This window comes from Synchiropus splendidus, chromosome 8, assembly GCF_027744825.2.
Source record: "Synchiropus splendidus isolate RoL2022-P1 chromosome 8, RoL_Sspl_1.0, whole genome shotgun sequence".
Lineage (NCBI taxonomy): Eukaryota > Metazoa > Chordata > Actinopteri > Syngnathiformes > Callionymidae > Synchiropus > Synchiropus splendidus.
Window position 1 is genome coordinate 4,666,404 of NC_071341.1, and position 25,644 is coordinate 4,692,047.

The 25,644-nt window shown below is 41.3% G+C and overlaps 2 protein-coding genes across 3 annotated transcripts; both read left to right on the top strand.

The window, feature by feature from the left end:
• Positions 1-2,910: 2,910 nt before the first annotated feature.
• On the top strand, positions 2,911-6,987 carry LOC128763575 (dehydrogenase/reductase SDR family member 13-like). The gene is made up of 5 exons (XM_053872516.1): positions 2,911-3,076; positions 4,187-4,305; positions 4,391-4,514; positions 5,203-5,529; positions 6,650-6,987. The coding sequence occupies exons 1-5, from the start codon at positions 2,953-2,955 to the stop codon at positions 6,910-6,912; spliced, it is 957 nt and encodes a 318-aa protein (XP_053728491.1). The 5' UTR covers positions 2,911-2,952; the 3' UTR covers positions 6,913-6,987.
• A 4,780-nt stretch (positions 6,988-11,767) lies between these two features.
• On the top strand, positions 11,768-24,209 carry dhrs13a.3 (dehydrogenase/reductase (SDR family) member 13a, duplicate 3). Of its 2 annotated transcripts, XM_053873325.1 has the most exons (6): positions 11,768-11,805; positions 12,904-13,060; positions 17,564-17,682; positions 19,247-19,370; positions 20,940-21,266; positions 21,407-24,209. In XM_053873325.1, the coding sequence occupies exons 1-6, from the start codon at positions 11,770-11,772 to the stop codon at positions 21,721-21,723; spliced, it is 1,080 nt and encodes a 359-aa protein (XP_053729300.1). In that variant the 5' UTR covers positions 11,768-11,769; the 3' UTR covers positions 21,724-24,209. The 2 variants fall into 2 exon arrangements, with proteins under 2 accessions (XP_053729300.1, XP_053729301.1); XM_053873326.1 differs by lacking the exon at positions 11,768-11,805 and having other exon boundaries at positions 12,843-13,060.
• The last annotated feature ends 1,435 nt before the right edge of the window (positions 24,210-25,644 follow it).

A 25,644-nucleotide genomic window follows, 5' to 3' on the forward strand; every position in this document is an offset into this window, starting at 1 on the left:
CCCTTTGGGACGGGTTGCATGTGACCACCCTCCCACCATAGTGCTGAGGTGTTTTAACTCATTATGTCTATTTGGGGCAGTTATAGTTCCCTACCCCTGTGTCCAGCACTGATCCTTAGGGTCGTGAGAGAGATGCCATTAGAGATGCCATTAGTAAGTAAGTAAGCAAAACTTTGGTTTGAATCATAATGAAGACAAACCATGAACCCACAGGTCCCGCAGGGGGCAGTATAGCCTACTACTATAATAGGGGCATGTTAGTGACTCATTCTACATTTTCATTCAGGCACTGTGAAGTACTGTGTACTGTCGTCTAAAGCCATGCAGGGTTGTTAGTTAGTAATTGGATGGGAGACCACTTGGGCGCACCAGGTGCTTAAAGCGACCAAGTTCAAATGTGTCTTTGCCTCAAGTTGGACTACTACTGGAGCTGCCACACTTCATGGGGTCCATATCCTGGGCAGGGATGCTGCTGCTTTTGAAGAGCACATTAGTGGCTCTTGGTGCCCTGCGCTTGAAGGTGGCCACGCCCCAGCACCATGGATGTCGGGGGCTCCAATCTGAGTGACCCCTCTGCAGTCAAGCGCAAGGTGGTGCCTGCTGCATCAGCAAAGTTCTGGTCAGAGGCAGCCATTTCATCCTAGACTCGCCTCTCCCCGCCATGAGGGCGGGTTCCACTTCCGTGCTCAGGGTGTTGGTCCTTCCTGAGTATCACCAAACAGGATGCATCTTGACCCTAACTGGGTGGAGAAGATGCGGGCCACGCCTTCCATCTTTTCAGTCAACCCAAGGGTTCAGAGGCGGCATCTGGAGCCTCATGAACCCAGCTGTCATGTCTGTTGAGCAAGGTTCACTCCTTTATGAACAAATGCATGATTCCAAAAGCATGTCAGAGTGGGAGATGAGATGACACCTACTTCCACATGGAGTAACCGACTCTAGATGCTGAACTGCTGTGCATATCCCCACAAAGCAGTCTAGAGAGAACTCCAACCAAACGGGCAGGACCTCGTCCACTGGGGTGCATGCTGCTTGGGAGCAGGTCCTTCTCTCTCAGACTGGGGAGGCACCTGTGGGCTTCAGAGCATTGGTGCCACCTCATAAGCAGAGACGGTCCACCATACCAAGGAGTCTGCAACGTCTCAGCTAATCGGGTGTCCAGAGGTGCCCAACAGGAGTGGTCAGTTACAAGCTTTGTTCATGTTTAACATGTTAAAGACGGGACTCACTGGCGCAGCTGTGTCATTCTACTCTGACATGATCCATGTTCCGCTGTCGGCAGACTGTGGCCGTCTTGTTGGAGTCTTTCTGATACGAAACTGAGATTTGCATATGAGTGTACAACAGGAAAATCATATCATGACTGAAGTCTGTTTGTGGCGGAACTCAACTCGTGGCTTCCGGCCGGACGTATGAGCAGACGCTGCTGTTTGGAGTCTGAAATTATGAGGCAGGCTCATGGGCTGCACTTTGCCCACCTCTTCTATATGTGATCTTCTCTGAATTTAGCTGAGCATACTTGAATGTCAGCAAGTGGATCAGCTACTGTGCATAGTTCCAACGCGCACCAAGGTGAGTTATACAAGTGGCAAACCTTGGTTTACAGCAAAACTCAGCCAGATTAGATGGAAGAAAGAGGTAGCTCGCAAGAGTGGGGACAGGAACTGCAGCACAGAGCTGAAGTATTGGCTTTGGAGGGAGCTGAAGAAAGCTAAGGCCGTATAGTGACACAGCAAAGAACAACATAGTAACTGATTGACATAGTTTTTCTTTTGACATTCGGGACGTACAGATCAGGAAGTTGAACCTTCAGAAAGCTGCCGGTCCAGACAGAGTTTCCCCTGCCATCCTGAAGCATTGTGCCACTGAGCTGGCTCCAGTGTTCACGGACATTTTCAATGCATCCTTGGAATCCTGTCATGTTCCTGCCTGTTTTAAATCCCGTCCCTAAGAAAGCAAGGATCACAGTACTGAATGATTACAGACCGGTGGCACTGACGTCTGTGGTCATGAAGTCCTTTGAGCACCTGGTTCTATCCCACCAATCACTGCTGCCCTCCTGGACTCAATGCAGTTTGCCTACAGAGCCAACAAATCTGTTTATGATGCAATTAACCAGGCCCTTCACTTTGTTCTGGAGCACCTGGAGTCTCCAGGAACCTATGCCAGGATCCTCTTCGTGGACTTCAGCCCTGCCAGCTCTGTTTCAAGACAAGCTTTGTCAGCTCATCATGCCTGACTCCCTCTGCAGGTGGATTACAGACTTCCTGACTGGCTGGGGCCAGTGTGTGCAGCTGAAGACGACTGCCTCAGACACTCTGGCCCTCGACATCGGGTCTCCTCAGGGCTGTGTATTCTCTCCATGGCTCTTGTCCTTGTACACGAACAGCTACGCATCCAGCCACCAGTCAGTTAAGAAGAAGTTAGAAGTTAAGAAGAAGTTTCATTGAATTCATGGTCCACATCTAAAGGGATTATTCATGATATCATCAATTGAGTTATAAAGGTTTGTGGTTAGTGATATTTACAGGGGTTGGACAAAATAATGGAAACACCATAACGCTAAAAAAGGTTTAAGGTGTTTCCATTATTTTGTCCAACCCCTGTATATGCAGCACTGAGCAGGTACTAGGGGAGAGAACAGTAGCAGATTCTTGGAGACCTTTTCAACTTTCAACAGTCTTTTCTGACACACCAGACGGGCTGGTTTACTGCTTGAGCAGCTTTTCGGTTTTTCTTTGTGTTCATGCTGTCGCTGATCCATTCGATGAATGGAGGTAAGAGGGCAATGACAGCAGGCAAGACTGACCTGTGTGGCAACCAGTGCAACGGTTATATGATCTGATCGTAGCGGCATGACTGACCCGCCTATACAGGAAGAGGGTGTGGACGTTCAAATAGTTGACGGAGTTCAGTTCCCAGTCAGTCTCAGGAGAGCTTTCCGACTGAACCATGTTTCCACTACTTGTGGTGGCCTTCCTGTTGGGGGGGCTTTACATGTACCGAGAGATTGTTGTGAAAGGAAAGAGATGCACCAGTGCTGTGAAACTGCATGGGAAAACTGTGATTGTGACAGGTAAGTGTCCTCCTCCATTCTGCATAACAAACACAGTGGCGCTGCCATCAAAACTGTGCTGTGGGGGCCTGCTGATCATTTGCCTACATTCAATTCATACAACAACAAAGTGCAGTCTTAGTTTCTGTTAGTCGCAGGCACCACTGAGCTCCAGTGGCTCGAACTTGAAGTGACTCGACAGTTTATGTGGGCACCGACTAGATCTTTGCTCAGTGATAAACTGTCATCGTGCTGATTGAGATTGGTCCACATCATTCGATTTAAATGTATTTTGGGCAGCGACTCATTCTCTACACTCACTCTCTCCCTCATCTCAGCTCACGATGCAGCTGGTCATCTTTTAACGGCTGCAGCATGGAAGAAAAGATGGAGAGCTGGCACTTACACTGTATAACATAGCATCAACACCAAAACGTGAAAGAATCAATGAATGTAAGACGGAGCTATTGAGGCAAATGAACAACAGGAAGCTAACAAAATAAGAACGGTGGTCAAGCAAATGCATGAAAATATATAAAGCAAACTCCCTCCACTAAAAGTAAAAATACAAGATTTGAAACAAGAGACCACTTAGATTGAGACTTTAACAGGAAAGTTCTGGAGTCAGTGAACATAATGAGTCAAACCTCAGTGGAGAGGCAAGAGGAAAAGGAATCTGATAACATCTGCCTACTCACAGAAAACATAATCGAAGACTGGAAGTGGAGTTTGTTATGGTTTCAGCTGCCTGTTCAGGACGTATAACCGCAACCCATTCCAGTCACATTCCAAGATGAGCTGATGGAAATCAAGCTTTTTGGGGGAAGGAATGAAAAGAAAAACAGGGTATTCCAATCCATTATTTTATAAAATGAGTATGTTCATTCTGCTCTTTTTAAATCCCTGATGTGACAGCATTTGTCAAATGAAATCTGAAAGATTATAGATTCTGCATTAATTATGACAGTATATAAGGGAATATTTTTTCAGGGTTTCTTTTAAGGTTATTAATTTCTCATCACTGGATTCATGTGGTTGTTTTCTTGTGTTTTAATCTGGTGCCAACTTACTATTTGTTGTAGTTCTGTCATAGTCTGGGCCCATCTTTTCACATATCCCTTACTCTTGCAGGCAGCAACACTGGAATTGGAAAGACCACGGCCATTGACCTGGCCAAGAGAGGAGCTCGGGTAATTCTGGCCTGTCGCAGTAAGCAAAGAGGAGAAGCAGCTCTGGTGGATGTCAAAAGGGTGAGAGGAGACCAGTGGAAAACACTGCTAGATCATCTAGACATCAGTGAAATGTGTCAGAGGGAAATGATGATCTTTCTTACAGGAGAGTGGTAGCAAAAATGTGGTCTTCATGCAGCTGGATTTAGGGAGTCTGCAGTCTGTCCGCAGCTTTGCCGAAAACTTCTTGAGGCTTGAAACAAGACTAGACATCCTCATCAACAATGCAGGTATGTGATGGTTTAGATAGCAGGGTTTATTTTTGTTTTCAGTAGATCGGTCAAGTGAAGAAATATTGGTTGACAAGCATAATTCTGTGATGCAGCTGATATGAATACACAGTGAGAAGCATCCCTGGTTGGTTGTTTTTAAGCTTTGTCTTTGAATACCTCTGTACCTCCTCTCAGTTGCAGAGAGTGATGAGAAAGATTAATGTTGAACAATGCATGACGTAAGAAGATAAAAGATCTTCCTTCTCCTTCATAGAGAACTCCATACACACACTGTGTGGTTGCAGTTATTCTTAACACCAAGACTAGAGCAGCTATTAAAGCCTTGCCGAGAAAATGGTTTGACTCATTGCTCCCACCACGCTATACATGAGTAGAGAGTTAATAGTCCCACATCTCTTGGCAAGAGCTGTTAAAGAAACTTAGTAGAGACAGGTAACTACTATTTTTCAAAGAATGTACTGAGGAGATTGAGCAAGTTGTGATTAATGTGGCCACCACATATACTGCATATTCAGATGTATGTACATGTGTCCCACAATCATAACATTGAAATGCGGCCTTCTGGTTCACAATAACCAGTAGTTTGATAGCTAACATTTTCTTAACTCAAAGATGCATTGTTGTATTGTAAATTCTCCCAATGTTAAAAATGTTTTTTTTTTTTTTTTTTTTTTTTTTGCCTTAGGTGTTTATATGCAGGGCCGCACCGAGGATGGCTTTGGAATGATGTTTGGCGTCAATCACATTGGTCACTTTTTGTTGACCAACCTTTTGTTGGATCGGCTGAAGGAGTGCAAACCAAGTCGCATTGTCAACCTCTCGTCAGTGGCTCACAACTTTGGAAAGATCGACTTTGACTGCCTTAACAAGCACAAGGCTTTGGGACTGGGAACATCCTTCAGAGAGGTACTGCAGGTCTACTCTGACAGTAAGCTGTGCAACGTGCTCTTCACCCATGAACTGGCCAAGCGACTGAAGGGCAGCGGGGTCACCTGCTACTCCCTGCACCCAGGTGAGAGTACACCGCCCATGCTATCAAACAATTTCTTGTGAGAAATATTGTGACCACATATAAACTTAATAGTCTTCTACACTGCAGTAACTGGGTAGAAAATGCTGTATTTCCAGGCTAAAACACAGATTAACTCAGGTCCCTTTAAACATTTGACTTGACAAAATAGGAAGTCAATTCAGAGCCAAGTCTACCAATGTCCAATACTGTTTCTCCAAACGGGAAGTGTAAGAAATCCCTGCAGTTGGGGCTGCCATGGATGGTGACACCTAGACATAAAACAAATAAACTTCCCAGGAATATTCTCAGTACTTGCACTGCAGCGGGAGAGATTCTCTCTCATTCTCAGTCTCAGTCTGTCAGACATTGAAACAGTTCAAGTGCTCGACAGTTCAGGACGCCAATCGTGCTCCTACCACATACAGCAGCGTTCACTAACTGTTGACACATTTTTATGTTTACGAGCTGTAATGAAAGATAGTTCAGTGAATCCACTAGTTTTGCAAGCATCAGACAAATTAATTATCATTCTCTCAAAACAAGCAAAAGCAGGTGTAACCCCCCAAATGCATATTAAAACAACCAACAGGCTCCTTCATGATCTTTTTCCACCTCCTATTGTCTGAGTCCTAGCTTTTCCTTTGCAATTGAGGCAAAGACAATCCAGTCTCTAATCATCTCATCACTGTTATGGTATTTGTTCAGTCACAAACTGATCAAGGCTTCATTCTCTGCATGCATGCTTTCATTTACATCTGTGCTTGGTGTTCCGTATGCTTCAAACTTATTATGTGCCTTGAGCTATTTTTCTTCTGTGTGGCGTGTGGGCCTCCACATTTCCCTTGAATCAAAGCAGAAGGAAACCTCTCATCTACCGCATTAGTGGGCCGGAACACATTAGCCCCACATGCTGATAAAAGTTCCCTGAGCATCCAGTTATTGTGTTTTATATTTTATTTTATTTTCTAATTGCGTGGCAGTTTTTTGGGTGAACTTTTGGACTATTTTTGCTGGTTTATGTTGTCTGATTTATATAACTATATTTTTGTGTTTCAAGTGTTTCTTTTCACTTTTGTTGTGCAAAAGCATCTATTTATATCCCCAATACTGCTGCCTGCAGGAGCCATCAACTCAGAACTGGCCCGGAACACCAGCTCCACTTTGCTACTTTTGCTGTACCCTGTGACTTCATTCTTTTTCAAGAACACGGACCAAGGATGCCAGACCTCCCTGCACTGCGCTCTGCAGGAGGGCTTGGAGCCCTTCAGTGGACGCTACTTCTCCAATTGCACTGTGAGAGAGGTGTACGCGAAGGCCAAAGATGATGCTGCTGCCAAGAAGCTATGGGAGCTCAGTGAGAGAATGAGTGGTCTGTCGGGATAAACTTGCAGCGGCACAATATCCGTATCGAGATGAGTGACGGACGTTGATATTTCATGCTCAAAAAGAATAAAAATAAATTCTTCTAAAGCTGCTGCCTGTTGCTTGTCTCGATGACTTTGCACACACATACTCCACTTCCTTACCTATCTTTTAAGCATCACACAGAAAGAGAGCTGAAAGTTTTCCTACCCTGTATAGAACACTCCACCACCAAGGTGCACCGATGCCTCAATGATGGACGTCTCCATGCCACCCTTGCCCTGCTGCCCTGCAAAAACACCTAATCTGCAGTCCGTGGAAAAAAAGACCATCTAAGCAGGAACGGTAATGATCCTGGCTGAACTGGTAGATAGAGGATAGAGGAGGGCCCGATTAAGTAAGTGAGCTCCTACACTGAAGCATTTTATGTATTTATTTATTTATTATTAAATTGAAGCAAAAGTGTCCAATGGTGCCTATTGGACAACGTACTAAGGTGGAACGTTCTCACTCTTCTCATACCACAAATAACGGTGGCATGTTTTCCTTTGCAAAAGGAAAAAAAACAAAGATTGTCCCACTCACTTATATAACTTCCGGTACAACAATTTTGAAAACTTTAAAAAAACCACAACACACAATTAAATCACTGAAAAAAAGAAATATTTCTGGTGTTTATGATGACAAATGTTGCACTCTTCAAAATACTTGTTGGCACACTCTTAGTTACAACCCTGCAATATTTTGATAAATTGTATTCTGTGTGTTGACTCATGATTAACAGATATAGGTGCTGTCCAGTGCAACACAACCCAATCAACACAACCAGTCCATATACATAGTATGGAAGGGAATAAGAAGGACATTGAGTGCACATACTATAATGAACAATCAAAAATTATCCAAGCGTAAAACTGTGGCTGCCCTGCATTACATTTAAATAATGTCAGACCAGTACCGATAACATTTTTTGTCATCAGGGGGTTGAACAAACACTGTTTTCAGCTTTGGGAAATCTCGAATAAATGCCCACTCAGATACCAAAATGCATTTGGATGGAATTAATGAAATCAAGAGAGTAATAAAAAAGCAAAACTTGTGTCTTGCTGGAAAAAAAGGCTGGTGCTGAAACACCACTAGGGGTTTATCTCTGCCAGTGCCTGGCTCATCGTTTTTTTCTGTTTTTTTTTCAGGCACTTCGTTTTCCCCCTGTACTCACAATCCCACACTCAGTAACACCAGAAACCGTTTGCTTTTCCACACCCAAATACCCTATTCTAAAAACTAGATTACTAACAAATTATAATCCAAATTGCCCTTTGTCAACGGTTCTGTTCATCACTTTTATGGACAGAATTTCTAGGCGTAGCCAGGGGTCGGAGGGGATCTGGTTCGGGAACCACAGAATTTCATCTCTGCTATTTGCGGACGATGTTGTTCTGCTGGCCTCATCGGACCGGGACCTTCAGCATGCGCTGGGGCGGTTTGCAGCCGAGTGTGAAGCGGCCGGGATGAGGATCAGCACCTCCAAGTCTGAGGCCATGGTTCTCGACCGGAATAAGGTGGTTTAGTCTCTCCAGGTCGGTGGAGAGTTCTTGCCCCAAGTGGTGGAGTATCTCGGGGTCTTGTTCTCGAGTGAGGGAAAGGGGGAGCGTGAGATTGATAGACGGGTTGGTGCAGCGGCAGCAGTGATGCGGTCACTGTATCGGACTGTTGTGGTGAAGAGGGAGTTCAGTCACAAGACGAAGCTCTTGATTTACCGATCGATCTACGTTCCCACCCTCACCTATGGTCACGAGCTTTGGGTAATGACCGAAAGGATGAGATCGCGGATACAAGCGGCTGAGATGAGTTTCCTCCGCAGGGTGGCTGGGCGCACCCTTAGAGATAGGGTGAGGAGTTCGGTCATCCCGGAGGAGCTCGGGGTGGAGCCGCTGCTCCTCCACATTGAGAGGAACCAGTTGAGGTGGCTCGGGCATCTGATCTGAATGCCCCCTGGACGCCTCCCTGGGAGGTGTTCCGGGCATGTCCTACCGGGAGAAGACCCCGGGGAAGACCCAGGACTCGCTGGAGAGATTATGTCTCCGGTCTGGCCTGGGAACGCCTCGGGATCCCCCGGGAGGAGCTGGAGGAGGTTTGTGCGGACCGGGAAGTTTGGGCTTCCCTGCTCCGAATTCTGCCTCCGTGAGCGGTAGAAGAAGGTGAAGGTGAGCGGTAGAAGAAGGTGAAGGTGAAGGTATAATCCAAATGGCATTATTCATCAGAAACATGATATGTGAAAGAAATATAGAAGATGAAAGGAAATCAAATAAATTAAACAGGGTTGTGGAAGCTTTTGAGTGGAAGAAGGTGCAAGATTTGACTCCCATGACAGCAAATCCTTCTGTGATATAAGCTCTCAGAGATTCTGTCTGGTAAACCAGTCAGAGAAATGAATCTACGAGTCATGGTGCTCTCTATCTGGCATATTTGATCACAAACAGCATGAGTTGATGCAAAGCTAATTGATGCTTTAGCTTTGCATCAATTTCATACATTCTACCAGTCTTTGGGTTGTAATAGCAGTGAGACTGACTTCTGTTGCTGTCTGCAGCTTGCATCGAAGGACTTCTGAAGAAAATTTTGGATAACCATAAAAAATCCTACTGAAAAGGACAAATAATAAGTAACCATTCCTTCACAAATAGTTCTCCCTCAATTCCATGACTTTTGTTTCAGTGAAGAGTAACTAACTACTGCTTTCGTCTTTTTGTGTTTACAACATTCATACAACAAATATTCTTATAACTCAACAATCTGGCGTGCATGTTTGCTACTGCATGTGGAAAGTTAATTCTCCTGATTGTTTCTGTTTACGTGGGGCCTAATAAGAAGTGAGGCCATCATTCTTCACTAGCATCTGTATTTTACTGCTGCAATATTTACTTTTCACCTGGACTGTACATTCCTATCTACACGATAAACCAGTCCCTCCTTGAATGAGCCAAGCCCTGTCTGAGGTTGGTACACCTAGGCCATTCCCACTCAGCCACTCACCAGACCACATTGAAAACTTGTTTATCTTGATGCTGAGTCATCATGACTTTGCAGATTTATTCTCATGTAGATTATAAACCTGTAAATAAATAAAACTGTTGGAAGGATTCTGCTCTGCTAAAATATCAAAACAAACGTCTGGATTCATTCAAATTTATTCAAGCTTTAAATATAATTTCTTCTTGTTCAGTTTGGTGTTCTGGAGACGAAGTCTGTAACTACATCTTAAAAAAACGGGTTCAACGACTACTTTTACTTATTATGGCATTGAACTCAGTCTTAAATAAATCAAAGTATGGTGTGTATAAAACATACCAATTGCATAAAAAGGGGACACATAAAATTGCCCCAAATGTGCTTTTGAGTTTCACACTCTTACAGCAATGCAGACTACTTTGGTGACTGTATCTTTAATTATATATGCCAAAAAGACGTTTTTTCTTTATGGTAGTGATGTTGAAAATAATAGGTGAACTTCTAATTATTATTATTTTGTTAGTCATGTAGAATTTACACTGTTGAATAATTATAATTATTATTACCTAAATTACAACTTGTGAGTAAATGTGTTGCCTGACGATTTTTCAATATTGCAGCCTTTTTTTCTTCTATATTCTATTTAGAGGAAGTGACATCTACTGGTGGTACATCAACATTACAACATTCTCATACCTGAAATGCACAAAACCCAGGCGCGGGGTTAAACGGATTTTCCAATGATCCCGGTTTAATTAAGCCCTAACTCAGCAACACAAAAGTTGGATTCATCAAACATGGCCATGATGATTTATTCTTTGCAGCTAGTCTTCTCCAGAACTGGAGAACGGCTAGGTTAAGATGAATCATGGTCATTCATCTTGCCATTCCAGTGAGAAATTAATGCATTTCACCGTCTTTGTACTTTTTTTTTTTCATTTCAATCTTGAGGTCCACTTCTTGCAGCTTTATCTTATTAAATTGAATTTGGACATTCGCCCCCTCCATCAATCTCGAAAGATGTGTTGTGTAAAGACATCTGATAGTTTGGGAATACTATCAAACACCGGTCGATTAGCACAGCATTATTTCAGCGGAGAAACAAAGTTAGACAGCATTATTTGATTGCATTCCATGTGCAAAAGTAGCAGTAGTGAAATCATGTATGTCCGTCTGTGGCTGTCCCTCCTCATATCCAGAGCCAGCTCCTCTGCAGGAATCAAGTTGTGGGTCCTTGTGCTGTACTTTTGCTCTCCTTCTTTCTTACTACGATCGTACTAACCGCTAAACGTCAGAAAATGTATCTATTAACCTAAACATCAATGAAGTCACTCACCAGCTTCAAGTGTTTTTGTACTGTAACTTACTGACAGTCAGGTGCTTTTCTGGCCAGACATGCTTTTTTCTTTAGGATGGATGCAGTTGAATTAAAATAATAATAATAACAAAAATAAATAATAAACAGGGAGTTTTTACCACCAGATCAATCAGCACACTGGAAAATGTGGGAACCCAAAGGAAGAAAATATCATAACGGGAATTGGACACAACATAAGAAATCCTTCATTATTTACAATAGGCAACCATCCAACCATTTTGGAATGTGAACACACATCCAGGAACCACAACTCGTGTACTATTAGAATGTATAAAACACTGTAAGGAAAGCAATGATTCAACAAACTGGAGTGGTTTGTGGAATGTAATGGTGCATTGCAACACATTTGAAGAAATGAGGTACAAATACATAAACGGAACGTCATTCAATACTTAATATTGTCTCAGTGAACGTAGCGTCGTGGTCCACACCCCAATTCAGCAGATGGCAGTAATGCACATTCACGTTGGATGCCAGCCAGTGGTCACATGACACAAGAAGAAGCCCGTTGGTCGAAAATATTGTGCACTGTCACTGCCCTATTTGCTTCTTCATCCCGGTTTGCTTCCAGGGCTCGGTTTTATGACGTCATTTCCTGGCCGCATGCGCACATTGGAATTTCAAGACGTAAATTCCTGTCCACATGCGCACATGGGTGCAGCTGCTTGACACATAAATTAGAATAAAATGAGCAACGTCATTGCGCCACGCCTCACTACACACTCGTATTTCATCAAGAGAAGCAGAATTTGAATTACTAAAGTACTACGCCGACGCATTAACTGTATTTTAACCTTATTTTATATATATCACATTTGACCTGTATTCAACAATTCGGATATTTTAACAAGATTTCAGATAAAATAATTGGATCTTTCTGTGCAATTTGCACGCAGTTTTCTATCTTGCCTACGATGTTTTGTATATAAAATAAGTTTAGTCATTTATAAATAATGTTGGTGTGTTTTCATGTTTTGTTAATAAAATGTAATCCTCAGAAAAGTTGTGATTCAATGAAAAAGACGTTTTTTCCTGTTGTTTATTTGGTTGCAATAAACCAAATGAACCACTGAGACATCGTAGGCAAGATAGAAAACTGCACGCAAATTGCTTAGAAAGATCCAATTATTTTATCTGAAATCTGTGACAATCAGTGATGTTTGTAAAATGACCACTAGGTGTCGATAGAGAAAAAGAAATAAACAAGAAGAAGGACTAACAGGCTATAAGATGAACAAATAAACAAGGTGACCATCACAAAAGTTTCCTTTGGACGATTCATCAAACAAAACAAAATCTTGTTAAAATATCCGAATTGTTGAATACAAGTCAAATGTAGTGATATATATAAAATAAGGTGAAAATGCAGTTAATGCGTCGGCGTAGTACTTTAGTAATTCAAATTCTGCTTCTCTTGATGAAATACCAGCGTGTATTGAGGTGTGGCGTAATGACGTTGCTAATTTTATTCTAATTTATGTGTCAAGCAGCTACACCCATGTGCGCATGTGGACAGGAAATTACGTCTTGAAATTCCAATGTGCGCATGCGGACAGGAAATGATGTCATAAAACTGAGCCCTGGAAGCAAAACGGGACGAAGAAGCAAATAGGGCAGTGACATGCACCGTTGCAGAAAGTTCCTCCGCTGACATGTCACTGTTTTTGTGCTTTTCTGTCGGTGCCGTGGCTGTTTACCTGATAGTTTACTATGGAGTGTTTCGAGGAAGTCGATGCTTGAGCCCCACGCAACTGTCCGGGAAGACGGCGATCGTTACAGGTGACGTCATAGACTAGACGCGTTTACTTCCGCATTCATGCACAAGTCATGGCGACACATACTGAGGCTTCATACTTTTACTTAGGAAAACATGCTTCTTTGTTGTAGCTCTACACGGCTTGTTGTACCCTTTACTGAGGTCAGCTCTTTCAGGTTCTAAGGCACTAAACGCTCTGGGAGCATGTGCAGCTGCAGGACACGTGCAGTCGAGTTGGAGAAACATATGAGTTGAAGTTAATACGATACAATAACATAACTTGTATGGCAAATGAGACGAATGTAGAACCGGCACATTGAGTTTGTTCATTCTCAGTGTGTTGCTGTTTAATAGACAGCATACACACTGAAATCCAATCTTCACATTTTTTGCAAGTAACTGTGGCCAGCGAATTGCAAACTACTACACACACTTGGAAATGCATATCATGATGTTGCTTTCTTGCTAATTCCAAAGCACTGAATTTCAAATGACCACTTGCTGGATTTTCTTTTCTTTTCTATGAGTTTCCAACCCAATGTTTTTTTTTGTATTATTTACTTAGTGTGAACAATTTTATTTTTTTAGTGTTAGACTCACTGCCATTGTTGTATGGACAGCTTTTGTTGGAATGTTGCCTGATTTAAAGCATCTATCTACTGTATTGGGCTTGTACTGTACTTGGCAAATTTTCTATATTTTAGTTTTGCACTTTTCAGTGTGTTTCCATTGCTCAATAACTGAGAAGTAGAATTGTGTGTCAGGTTAAGCATTGCAGAGTGCCACTGGTTCAGACAGAATTCAGTCATATGGAACCTGTGTGTTTTCATGTGGTAACAAAATATGTGTAAGTTTAGTTTTTTGCAAGAGCATTCCATTTTGCAAAGGATCTGAGGTGTTCTGCTAGTTGTGTGTATGGTTGTGCTAACAGTGTGTAGTGTTTGGAAAACGCGGGCCCTTCATTGAAATTTGCGCTTAAGCAATTGAAACAGGTTGTGATTCTAAAATCAGGCTTTTTGCTGCCGGTCACTGATACCGATCACTTGGATTGTTCATGAATTTGTGATAAAAATGATGAGACCTTCTGTGTACATGTGAAAAAAAACGAGCCATTAAGTCATTTTAATTCAGACATGTTTTATTATACCTCTTCAAGGGTAAATAGAAAGTAGTGAAATATTTACATACTGGCCGTTTGTAGCGGGACTTCAAGACGGAATGCACTGCATTTATGAAAGTTTTCACTCCTTCACTCGCTTTCCGTCTCCCTGACACCTGGTGATCTAGCTTGATGAAATTAATAATTATTTTTTCGCCTTCTGAATGTCACGCTGACCTGCGGGTGCTGCTGCTGCTAATTTTTACGCGCTTCCCTGCACAGCATTTTCCTATGCATGTGCTGCAACCTTTAAATGACACATTGAAAGAACCTCCACTGGACAGGAGGAAGGAGCGGCGAATAGCAACCAGCAAGGCTTTGTCACACGGGCTGCTGGCTGTCACACGTGATGAATTTTTGTGACGCAAAAATGTCAGGATCCGTCCATCACAAGTAAATGGCACGGTGGGCAGGCAGTAGAGTGAAAGGAAGTGTCTGTCTGGTAGTTGATGCAAGCCATTCTTCCTCTTCCTCTCTAGTACCAAAAAGAGGTAATGATGGGTTTTGTTTGATGTTCTTCTTGGTGATCACAGATAATGTTTGGAAAACACTCAAATGAATCAAGTGTCAGACATGTCCTGAACGTGTGGATGCCGGGGGCCATCTGGATTGGACTCCCACTTGTCTTAATCCTGTTCCCATGTATCTTTGATTTTTTCAAATAGAGTTTGTCTGATAACTAACAGTTTGTTGTAAATCACAGATAGAAGATGTTTTGTGGATGGCTCCAAGTCGTCTAACAGATTATATAATGATGACAGGCTCAGATTTGTGGGGGAAGGTTGAAAGTGTCTTATTTGTAAATATCTATCAGTTGTTCAAAGTTGCTGAAAATGTCAATGAAAAAACCCCCCCAAATTTACACTATGTATTCCCTTTCAATTCCATCAAAGGTAGATGGTTAAAAGTTATGATTATTAATAATTATTCCAGAAAGAGAAAAATCCAGTTATCCCCCCAAAAAATCCTGATCTGGAGACAGATTTTCACTGTTGACACTCCATCTGATTACTGTAGATTTTATTTGGGAACACAAAAACTGATGATATTACAGCGGGTAGATACTTTCAACTGCATTCAGCTGCGTTTCAACCCACATGGGTCATTCTGTTTTCTGATTACAGTTTGACCAGTTCTTTACACACCATAAATTGGCAGCCCAACAGTAAAACTGGAAGTTGGGCAGCACCTGCCTCCCATTTGTTTGGATTTCTGAAGGTGGACTTTACCAAGCTGGGGTGTTTCACCTTTCCTTATGTAGGATGAAATAACTGTCTGACATGGTGTAAATACTGGTACAGCTTGAAAAAGATAGGAATTTAAGAAGAATGTTCATTTTTATACAGTTAACTCGTCCTATCAAGGAAAGGGAGACCAATATGTGAGTTTCTGTTACTTGATATATTGGTTTTAACATATTTTGTTGTTTGCGACTGTGATGCCAAAAATTGTCTTTTATGGTTTGTGCTCCATTAATCAGGAGTAGTTTGCTTTGGAGTTAGTTCAATTTATTACCTGAAAAGTGGCCAAGCTCACCCAGCAATTACAGTACGGTACGGTACGGAAGATGGCTAGGGAGAATTCTGGTTTGAAACCTTGTACTCAGTGCCATTCCTCCAAATACCAGTGATATTCTTGCAACTACGTAGTGCAATCGTTTGCCAATTCAAACAGTAAGGGGCTTAAAGGACAACCTTGTCTAGTTCCATGCTTCAGATGGAAAGGTTTTGATTGTTGGGTGTTGGTTAGAACTGAGGCGGTGAGTTTTATATATAATTTTATCCATGTAATAATATTTGAACCAAATCCAAATCTATCTAAAACTATAAATAGTGCCATTCCACACGGTTGAATGCCTTTTCTGCATCCATGGAGAGAACACATTCATTGTTTACGACGGGGAGAGAATATAGTATATTAATTAAACTGCTGATGTATGTTGAAATAAGAGTGGTAGTTTTTAATACACAGTGTTTGGTCTTCAGTAATGATGGTGGGATGGATGTTCTCCAATCTTTGTGCCAAAATTTTTGCCAGCATTTTAGCATCTACATTTAATTGTTAGTTTGATCTGACTATGGATCTGTTTTTTTATTTTAGTCATTAGTTCTATTTTCTCTTTCTGAAGGAGGATTAGTTTCAAGAAATATTTTATGTGCTCTTTCATAAATTCATATAATTTCATAAAAATTTCATAAAAACAAATGTAAAAGAGTGACTTAAAGTTAACTGATAACGCAGCAAAACAAACAGCAATATCAAGACCAGTGGCCATGAGCCCTCCCTTTAGATTCTCTCCCCAGAAGACAGCTAATAACCCAAACAGCAAGCTCTTCACAATAACCCATTGCATTTTTTGAGACTTGGAAAGCATGGACAAAATCTGTGCACGATTGGTTGGACAATTGGGGAAATGTCATACAATTTATCCATTTCTGTTTATTCATGGTCATTTCTAATGAAGTATGTATTCTGTCATGTACATGGCAATATGCCTTTTTTCCAAGTCTTCTCATGGTCAATGAAAAGTTGATCTTTCTGTAAGGGATAGCTGTAAGCACAGATACACGTACACATATATTTCAGTGCAGAAAAAAACAGGTAAATAAACTAAATACATTTTGGACTTACTTACCCTCCTCTGGTGAAAATACATGTCCCATCTTAGATGAGTGGTGAAGTAAAAACCATATGAGTCTGCCCAATGAAACTAAAAGAGGTGGACAAAAGAACACAGATGGTGAACAGAGGAAGACTGGAAATACTGTTTATGACAGACTAACCTAAGTTGGGGTTGCTCGGAAGGCGAAAGGATATTTAGGCGGCGCAAGAAAAGAAAAAAGATGCCAGTAAAAAATGTTCATGATAAAAATGATGCAATGTAATGTGCATTGTCATGAAGTTGTGTGCTGGCATTCTGTCTTAACTGTTGAATTGTTGTTGTTGAATTGGAACACCATGTTTAATTGTGGTAGATTCCTCAGAAAACTAGGCAGACCTGTGAATGCTGTAGCTGTTGTTTGGGGGGAAAAGGACATAATAATTATTTGCAAAAACGCACATTTTGGGTACCCTCACACAAACTTCACGATAGTTTGCAATGCTGGATTTTGCACGTTGTGCCAACAAACACTATAATAGTTGCCTTGTGCATCTCCTCAAATATTATTTGCATCATGTAATACTCTGTTATGAGAAGTGGAAAATTCTGGTCTTTCCTCACATACTAACTTGCTGGAATATATTTAGGACAAAACTTTCTTGAATGTTTTACCACGTGAGTAAAACCTGAAAACAAACAATAGTGTTTAGTCTAGTTTTTATTTTTTCACCATGAGATTATTGAAGCTGTTGTTTTTCTTACCAGGCGGCAACACAGGCATTGGGAAAGCAACCGCTCTGGGCCTTGCTAGAAGGGGGGCCCGGGTCATTCTGGCATGTCGCAACAGGGAAAAGGCTGAAGCTGCTGCTTTTGACATCCGCAGGGTATGTGTTTTCAATGTACACTGCGTTCCAAATTATTATGCAAATGATGTTTTTGTTTGATTTTCCAAAATACTTGATGCAAATAACGATCAACATAATTTTCAAGTCAATGGGATTGAGGTCGGGGGAGAATGGGGGCAACACCATGAGGTTCTCCCCTTTTATGCCCATAGCAGCCAATGAAGCAGAGGTATTCCTTGCAGCATGAGATGGTACATTGTCGTGCATGAAGATGATTTTGTTTAGGAATGCATGATTTTTCCTTTTGTACCATGGAAGAAAGTGGTCAGTCAGAAACTCAACATACTTTGCAGAAGTCATTTTCACACCTTCAGGGACCCTAAAGAGCCCGACCAGATCTTTCCCTAGGATTCCAGTCCAAAACATGACTCCGCCACCTCCTTGCTGACGTCAGCCTTGTTGGGACATGGTGGCCATGCACCAACCATCCACTACTCCATCCATCTGGACCATCCAGGGTTGCACGGCACTCATCAGTGAACAAGACTGTGTGAAAATTGGTCTTGATGTATCTCTGGGCCCACTTGTGAGCGTTGTTTAGGGGTGGTCGAATAGAAGGTTTATGCATAACTGCAACCCTCTGGAGGATCCTCAAGCAAAAGATCTATGAGGGTAGGAGGCAGTTCACATCCAAACAGCAACTGACATCCTGCAAAGACATTCAAGCAGAAACTGTCCATAAACTCACAAGTTCTATGGATGCAAGAATTGTGAAGCTGCTATCAAACAAGGGGTCCTATGTTAACATGTAACTTGACCTGTTAAGATGTTTTTGATTGTAATAGCTTTTTATTTGAGTAAACATGACCTTATATTGCTGTAAATTCAACAAATTACTATTTGCAGTTCTTTACAAACTAGAAAATGTCTTGAAACTATATTGTGCATAGTAATTTGGAACAGTGCGTTTTAAGTTTTTTATTTATTTCAAGTATTTCATCAAGTATTTTGGAAAATCAAACAAAAACATCATTTGCATAATAATTTGGAACGCAGTGTATGCACTTAATATCCATCCAAATGCGATAGACTGAATTTCAAAACACAACATCAATTATATTATTTAAACACATTCAACTGCTACTACAATAACGACGACTACTACCACTATCACTGACTTAAAAAGAAATAAAGTGGCGTTCTATGTACTTTGGCCAAAGTATTGTTTTTTTCTGGGTTCAATTAACAATGAAGTTGAGAATCTCATCTCCTTCTTGACCCAGCCTCAGTAATAATTATAAACGTCCCTTAAAAATTGACCATTGACCAACATTTGGAAGGGAATTCTGAAGTTTTTCCAACTTACTCCATCTTATTAAAGAATGCTGGATTCAGAGTCACAACTGGTACATTGGAGAAGGCCATTTGAGAACTGAGGATGATCTTGCAGTTTTCTGTTTTCTGATTGTGAATGTGACATTGATGGAGGGAGAGCTCTGACAAAGGTCCCCAAATGGTCTTTGATGTTGTAATCCGGCCTACGGTTGTAGAGTTGTTAACTACTGTACAATCTCCTAATGTAAAGCATTGTCATGTCTTTCAGGAGAGTGGGAATAACCAGGTGCTGTTCATTCAGCTGGACCTGGCAAGTGTTGAGTCTATCCATACTTTTGCTGATACCTTCCTCAAGAGCGAACCCCGGCTTGATATTCTCATCAACAATGCTGGTCAGTGTTAACTTAACCATGTAAATGTAACTCAGCAAGTTTTATTTATGTATAGGTCATAAATTGTGTGATGAATCTATGTGTACAGAGATTCATCACACTTCCAAGTTCTGCGCCTAAAGAGTTAACAAACTTCAATCCTTGTGCTGATCTTTGATCAAAGACTGAAAACTCCTGTCAAGATACACACTCCCTCTAATAAAACAAACATTGAATTACTCAGTTCCAGTAACTACTGAAATCATGATTGGGAATTTCTTGTATAAAAATAAGTTGAATTGAACACCACTCGAAGAGGGCAGGCCTCTGCCATGCAGTTCATTTCCACTTCCCATGTGTTTTCACCTACTGTTGTATAATGAAGCTCAGTCTTGAAAGGCGGATGGGCTGCAATAAGATCAGTAGTTGCCGCATGCTGGGAGCACTGCTGCATTCACGTTTTGTTTAGACATTCGAGTTGGTTAGCCTCTCGGAATCTTCTTAAGCAGCCATAAGACAGTGTGGAATAAATGGGAAAAAGAAAAGTACACAGTGAGTCCAAACCTCCCACTTGCAACTTCAGTCCACCCCACAGTCTCCAGTGACAAAGAATGTGTCTTTTTTTTCTGGATCGAAATGGCAATCTGTCTCGAATACCAAAAATAGTCCCACTGTATCTCCCAATGTTAAAGAATCCTTGATCCCAACAGTGATCCAAATTAGTTTTTCATTGACCCATTTTGCATATTTCCTGAAAATGATATCCAAATCCATCCACAAAGTCTCAAGTTATTTTGAACACAGACGCAGTCAAAAACATCACCTGGATAAAAATGACATTTTGGCTACAAAACCTCCTGCATGTTCTTTTATTAAAGATTGTGTGTTGTGTTTAATAAAGTTGTGTATTTTTTAAAATATTTTTTTCTTCTCCTGAACACAGCTCTGTGCAGCACTGTAGCTCTCAGTCTAACAGAGGGTTACTGTACTTTCAAAAGATTACTACGTCCGGATTACAAACAATACAGCACCACTCCATTATCGGCACCTTCTCTTATTGTCTCCAGAAAATTTCATACAGACCTGTTCAGCTTTTGAGTTATTTTGCTGATTAATAGCCAGAGATACTTGGTGCAGGTAGAACTATATCTCTGACACAAAAAATAGTGAGTCTACTTGTTATTTGTCATCAGTAACACTCACATTTGGGCACTTTCCAACGACTGAAAATACGACCTGCTGAGATGCTTCCACAGCACAATGACGTGTTAGAAATAATGACTCCAGTAACAACAAAAACGTCTTGTTTGTACACTTGAATCATGTTGTGAATGTGTCCATACTGAGTTGTCAGCAACAGGAAACAATCATTAGCACACGCATGCTATTTATATTCGTATAGTCATCATTTTTTGAAATGCTAATGCAGAAGCTAAAACTTATTGAAGCAAGTTTTTGATTTTTCTTCCTCTTGCTTTGTTTTGATGTTGGCTCCCAGTGGAGTTATGCAGGTCTGACACGTCTTATTTACATGCATGTTGGCGGACCGTGCAATGAAGAAGGAAAAAAAACAATGTTGTTGTGTTCCAGGTGTGATGGGCTGTGGACGCACTGTTGATGGTTTTGATTTGACTCTTGGTGTAAACCACCTGGGTCACTTCCTGCTGACAAACCTCCTTCTGGACAGACTGCACCAGTGTAGTCCAAGTCGTGTGGTCACTGTGTCAGGTCTACTGCACCGCTTCGGGACTGTGGACTTCTCTTCGCTGACTGCCCGCAGAGATGTGGTCTGCTCTCATTCCACATGGAGTATGATACAGGCCTACTGCAACAGCAAGCTATTCAATGTGCTCTTCACTAGAGAGCTGTCAAACAGGCTGGATGGCTCGAGTGTCACCTGCTACTGCCTTCATCCAGGTTTGTTGAAGATTGAGTTTATATGCCTAACCTGTATGGTTTCTATTATCTATTCATTTAGGCTGTTTGGCAGAACCTTTTCACCAGTGATTGATAACATGGCTTCAGTTGAGATGATTTCATGTGTGTGCTCTCCTCAGGGGTGATCTACACACAGTTGTGTCGGAGTATGAGCTGGTGGCAGCTGCTTCTTCTATGGCCCATTGCCAAACTTCTCTTCCTGGACCCAGAGTCGGGTTGCCAGACCACCCTGCATTGTGCCCTGCAGGAAGGGTTGGAGCCTCTGAGTGGCCGCTATTTCTCTAATTGCCACCAACAGCAGGTTGGTGCCAAAGGACGAGATGATGCTTTGGCCAAAAAGCTATGGGAGGTGAGCGAACGGTTGGTGGGTTTGAATTACTGTGCTCCTTCAGCTCCCAAGTCTGGGTTGATGTCATCCGATCCACTGAGAAAATGATATGGAGTGTTTTACATTTGGCTGTCTGTTTGACTGACAGGAAACCAAACTGTCTCTTCTAGTATTAAAATGGATTGTGTCCTGCACCAGCTTTATTACAAGACGTTATTATATTTAACCTGTGGTGTCTGCTGATTTCTTTTTTCCTTATGTCTTAGTGGAGTGGACACAGAGTTCAATGCATCTTTTTGTTTATGCTTGTACCGTCGCCCCGTCGCACATTATCACTTCAATGCATCGACTGCATTTTAGATGTGTATCAGTCAAATTATTGATTTACCAATTAACTACACGGGTAATTTCTCCATTTCAACATTTTAACTCAATTTGGTATTAACAAGGGTAAAATGGCTTAGCTCTCATCAATGTCTGCAATTATTCGATGCAGTGCTGGTTGGCTTTCAAATCTACCTCAAACCAGTGAGCAGCAATGGCAAAGAAAAGAACAGTGAAACCCCAGTGCACAGTGGAGCGTGCACTCCTCCGTCTACCAATTTGACCTCCCGTTGGGGAACCCTAAGCACCTTAAAAGTCCACTCCCAGGCTCATATCAGAGCTCACCTTGTCTTAGAATTGATCCGCGAGGAGCAACTCTTAGCACTAACAATCTTTAGGAATATGGCCACTGGTCATTCAGTGGTCTTTTTTCACTCTACAGTATTTTGAATTGTTGGACTCCTGCTCCTCATGCTGTGGAAGTCCCACATCATAACAGACTTTTTCCAGATCAAGTGAATTGCTGCCATCTGAACTGTGGAAAGTCCACTTGTGTCAACCACCTGACTGGCCAGATCAGTGTACAGTTGTCTTCTAGGCTGAGGAGAGACTTTGGATCAACCACCAAGGAGGTTGTGTTTTCAATGGTGTTGCTCTATCTGTGTTCCAAGTGACTTAAAAGGTTGTTAATGGATTTCAGGAAATGTGTGAAATGGGACAAGGAACAAATGGTTCCTCCCTTCATCCCTTCGGTGAGCTGAAGACACAATCGCCTGGAAAGACTAGAAACCACTATACGGCCCCTGGGTGATAAATATGCTGCTGTCTTGTTCTTGTCTCTGGGAACTATCAGACAGGTGGGTTGTTTTATTAACCAGAATACCAGATGCGAGGGGTAGTTTGGTCTCTAAAACAAATGTAGTTTCTTTAATATTCTTCTTCCAAATCATTCCATATATTCTGTCAATACAATTACTTTTGGTTTTTAGCGCCACAAGTAAATTACTGGAACATAAGCACACTTTGATCAGGTGGAGAAAGCATCAAAGCAGAACAGAACTTCAAGCTGAAAGAGCAGTGTCATCACTTAAATCATGAAATGGAGACTTAATACTAGACACCTCTATAAAAAAAATCTTGAATTAAAAAAAAATACCTATGAAAAATTATATACTTCAGAAAGTAACCTGAACTTAACAAATTTGGATATATTCCTGAAAAACCTTGATATTCCAAAAGTTTCATACATTTCCTACACGTAAGAAAGCCCAGAAAGTGACTGGTAATATCCTTTTGATTTATTTATTACACTGTATAACGCCAGAGAAATTAAACAAGTCCAATCCTAACATCCCTGATCTTTGTAATAGACGCCAGGAAGAAAAAGGAACATGTTTTCATTGTCTGTGGGAATGTTCGAAGATTATAGAATTCTGGGGAGATGTCACTAAAGATGTACAGAAAATGTTAAATATTATAGAACATGACCCTTTTTGTGTCTTTGAGGGATTCATCTGGATGATCATAAGTACAAGAGTGAAATTATTTTTATTAGTCTTTGTACAAGCAAAAAAAATGCATCGCGTTGACATGGCAACGGACCAAAAGTATCATTAACTGGACTGACTGACCGTTATTTTTGATGGAATGGATAACATATGGATTGAAAGACAAAAAAATAAAAATAAAAAATAAAATAAGGGGCCCTTTTTTGAACTATTTCAAAAGAAATCACGTCAGATCGACTTCAGGAGTCAGAACAAGGACGGTAACTACACTGGACTACATTAATTGGTAAATGTTGAGTCAGTGTTTTGCATTTTTGTTTGTTTGTTCTGTTTGTTTTCAAAGATCGTTTTTTTCCCTGAATGTTTTTGTCCTTATTTTTAAAAATGCTAATAAACAGAAGTTTTTTTTAAATATCTATGTTTTTTGTTGTCTTTGAATTTTGAACACCCGAGGTCTACAGACACTCAAGTCGATTGTTTTGGTCATACCCCTTTTCGAGACAGGTTGACAAGACTGTTGCGTCGGGTTCACTCGTGTTTAACGGCACACACGTCACTACAGTAAATCAACTGCTTGTCGTACAGCGCCATCTATTGGACAGTCTTGAATAACGACAATTATAAAGCACTACGACATTGTTTTGTTTCTTTCTGCAGATTGAATCTAACAGTTCGATCTTACCCACCGAATTAACCCAACCTCAAAAATCGTTAAATTTTATAATAAACCGTTTTTTTTCTCCCCTGAAGGAATGGTGAACACCAGTTGTACCAATGCATTGTCTCATTCAGCAATGCATGTGACAACTCCACTCTGCCCATTTTAAGTGCCATGTGTTCAATGCAAATGTATTAATCGCTTCATTTAAAAAAAGGGTGAATACAGGTTTCTTAATGTGCTGCAAACCTACTGTACATCGGTCGCCTGACAGGTATGTGGGAAAACACAATTAGAAACATTAAACTTATGTCACCTCTGAGTTTTTAACTGCAAGTGTGAAAACGAGAGGCTACCTGCTAAACTATCTGTGCTGTATCTATTTACATCAATGCTTATTTTTGTAAGTAACTAGCTTAATATTTAAGTTTAAATCCTAAAAATCTATCAATAAATTAATTGAAATTAAATTTTATCCACAATATGTTCATATTTTATGAGACAATTTTTCTTAAAATACGAATATTTTTCCAATACAAATCTTGCTTGTCAGAATTTTTTTTTTTTAGGTGAAAAATGAGAACTATTTTCCAGAAACAAGTTTCTTTTTGTTTTTTTCCCTAGCTTTGCTCTTAGGGAAAAACAGCATGAAACAGCATGAGCAACATCAACTCAGTCATTGTGCTCCTGCATGACCATCAAAGACCTAATCCATATGCGATGCTCCACCTCATTGAGGCAGGTGGCCCATGATTTCTCCTTGAAAACCCATGAGATCAGCTGAGTCACAATGTAGAGACTTGCACTGTAGCACTTTGGGGATGTGATGCCATGCCTCAGGAGACAATAATAGTTGACCTGTGAGCAGCATGAGACACTGTTGTCAAGATGGAATTCTTGCTCAAAGTGATGACAAATTATATGACGTGCCAGCCCCCCAACGCACCACAATTATTTTAGGGAATCCCCATTGCATGCAACTGAAATGCCCTACTTCCATCAATATAAGTAATATTGTGTGGACTTTTTGCGTTCCCGATAAATTGTGCATAAAATCTCAGTTTCAAAGCAGGGAAAATGTGTCACATTCAAAATGTATTTCAGCACTGCATCTGTGACAACCAAAAGGTGTCACCTGTATCTGTTCTCCAATGAGAAACTTGTGTTGACTGTGGCTGAGGGGCCACTCTGAGGAATGAAATGATCCCCTCCACTCTCTTGCTTCCTGGCTGTCTCATACTCCCGTCCCATTGTTGATGTGCCTTTGTTTGCTGCATAATGACATTGGCAATGTCGGTGATGAAACCGTCATGCTCGGTGAGCAGCCAGACTGCCACTGAATTCTATTCCATCCTCTTACTCCAGCAGCAGGGCTCTGCAGGACAAACATCCTACTCACTTCATCACCCTTGATCTGCAGCCGCATCACTTAAAATCTCATCTCAGCGGAGATCTGCTTTGTTTTGCAGAATCACGGTGTGCCTATAGATGTTTTTGAAAATACACCTCAGACACTAAGACACTAAGGCAATATCATTC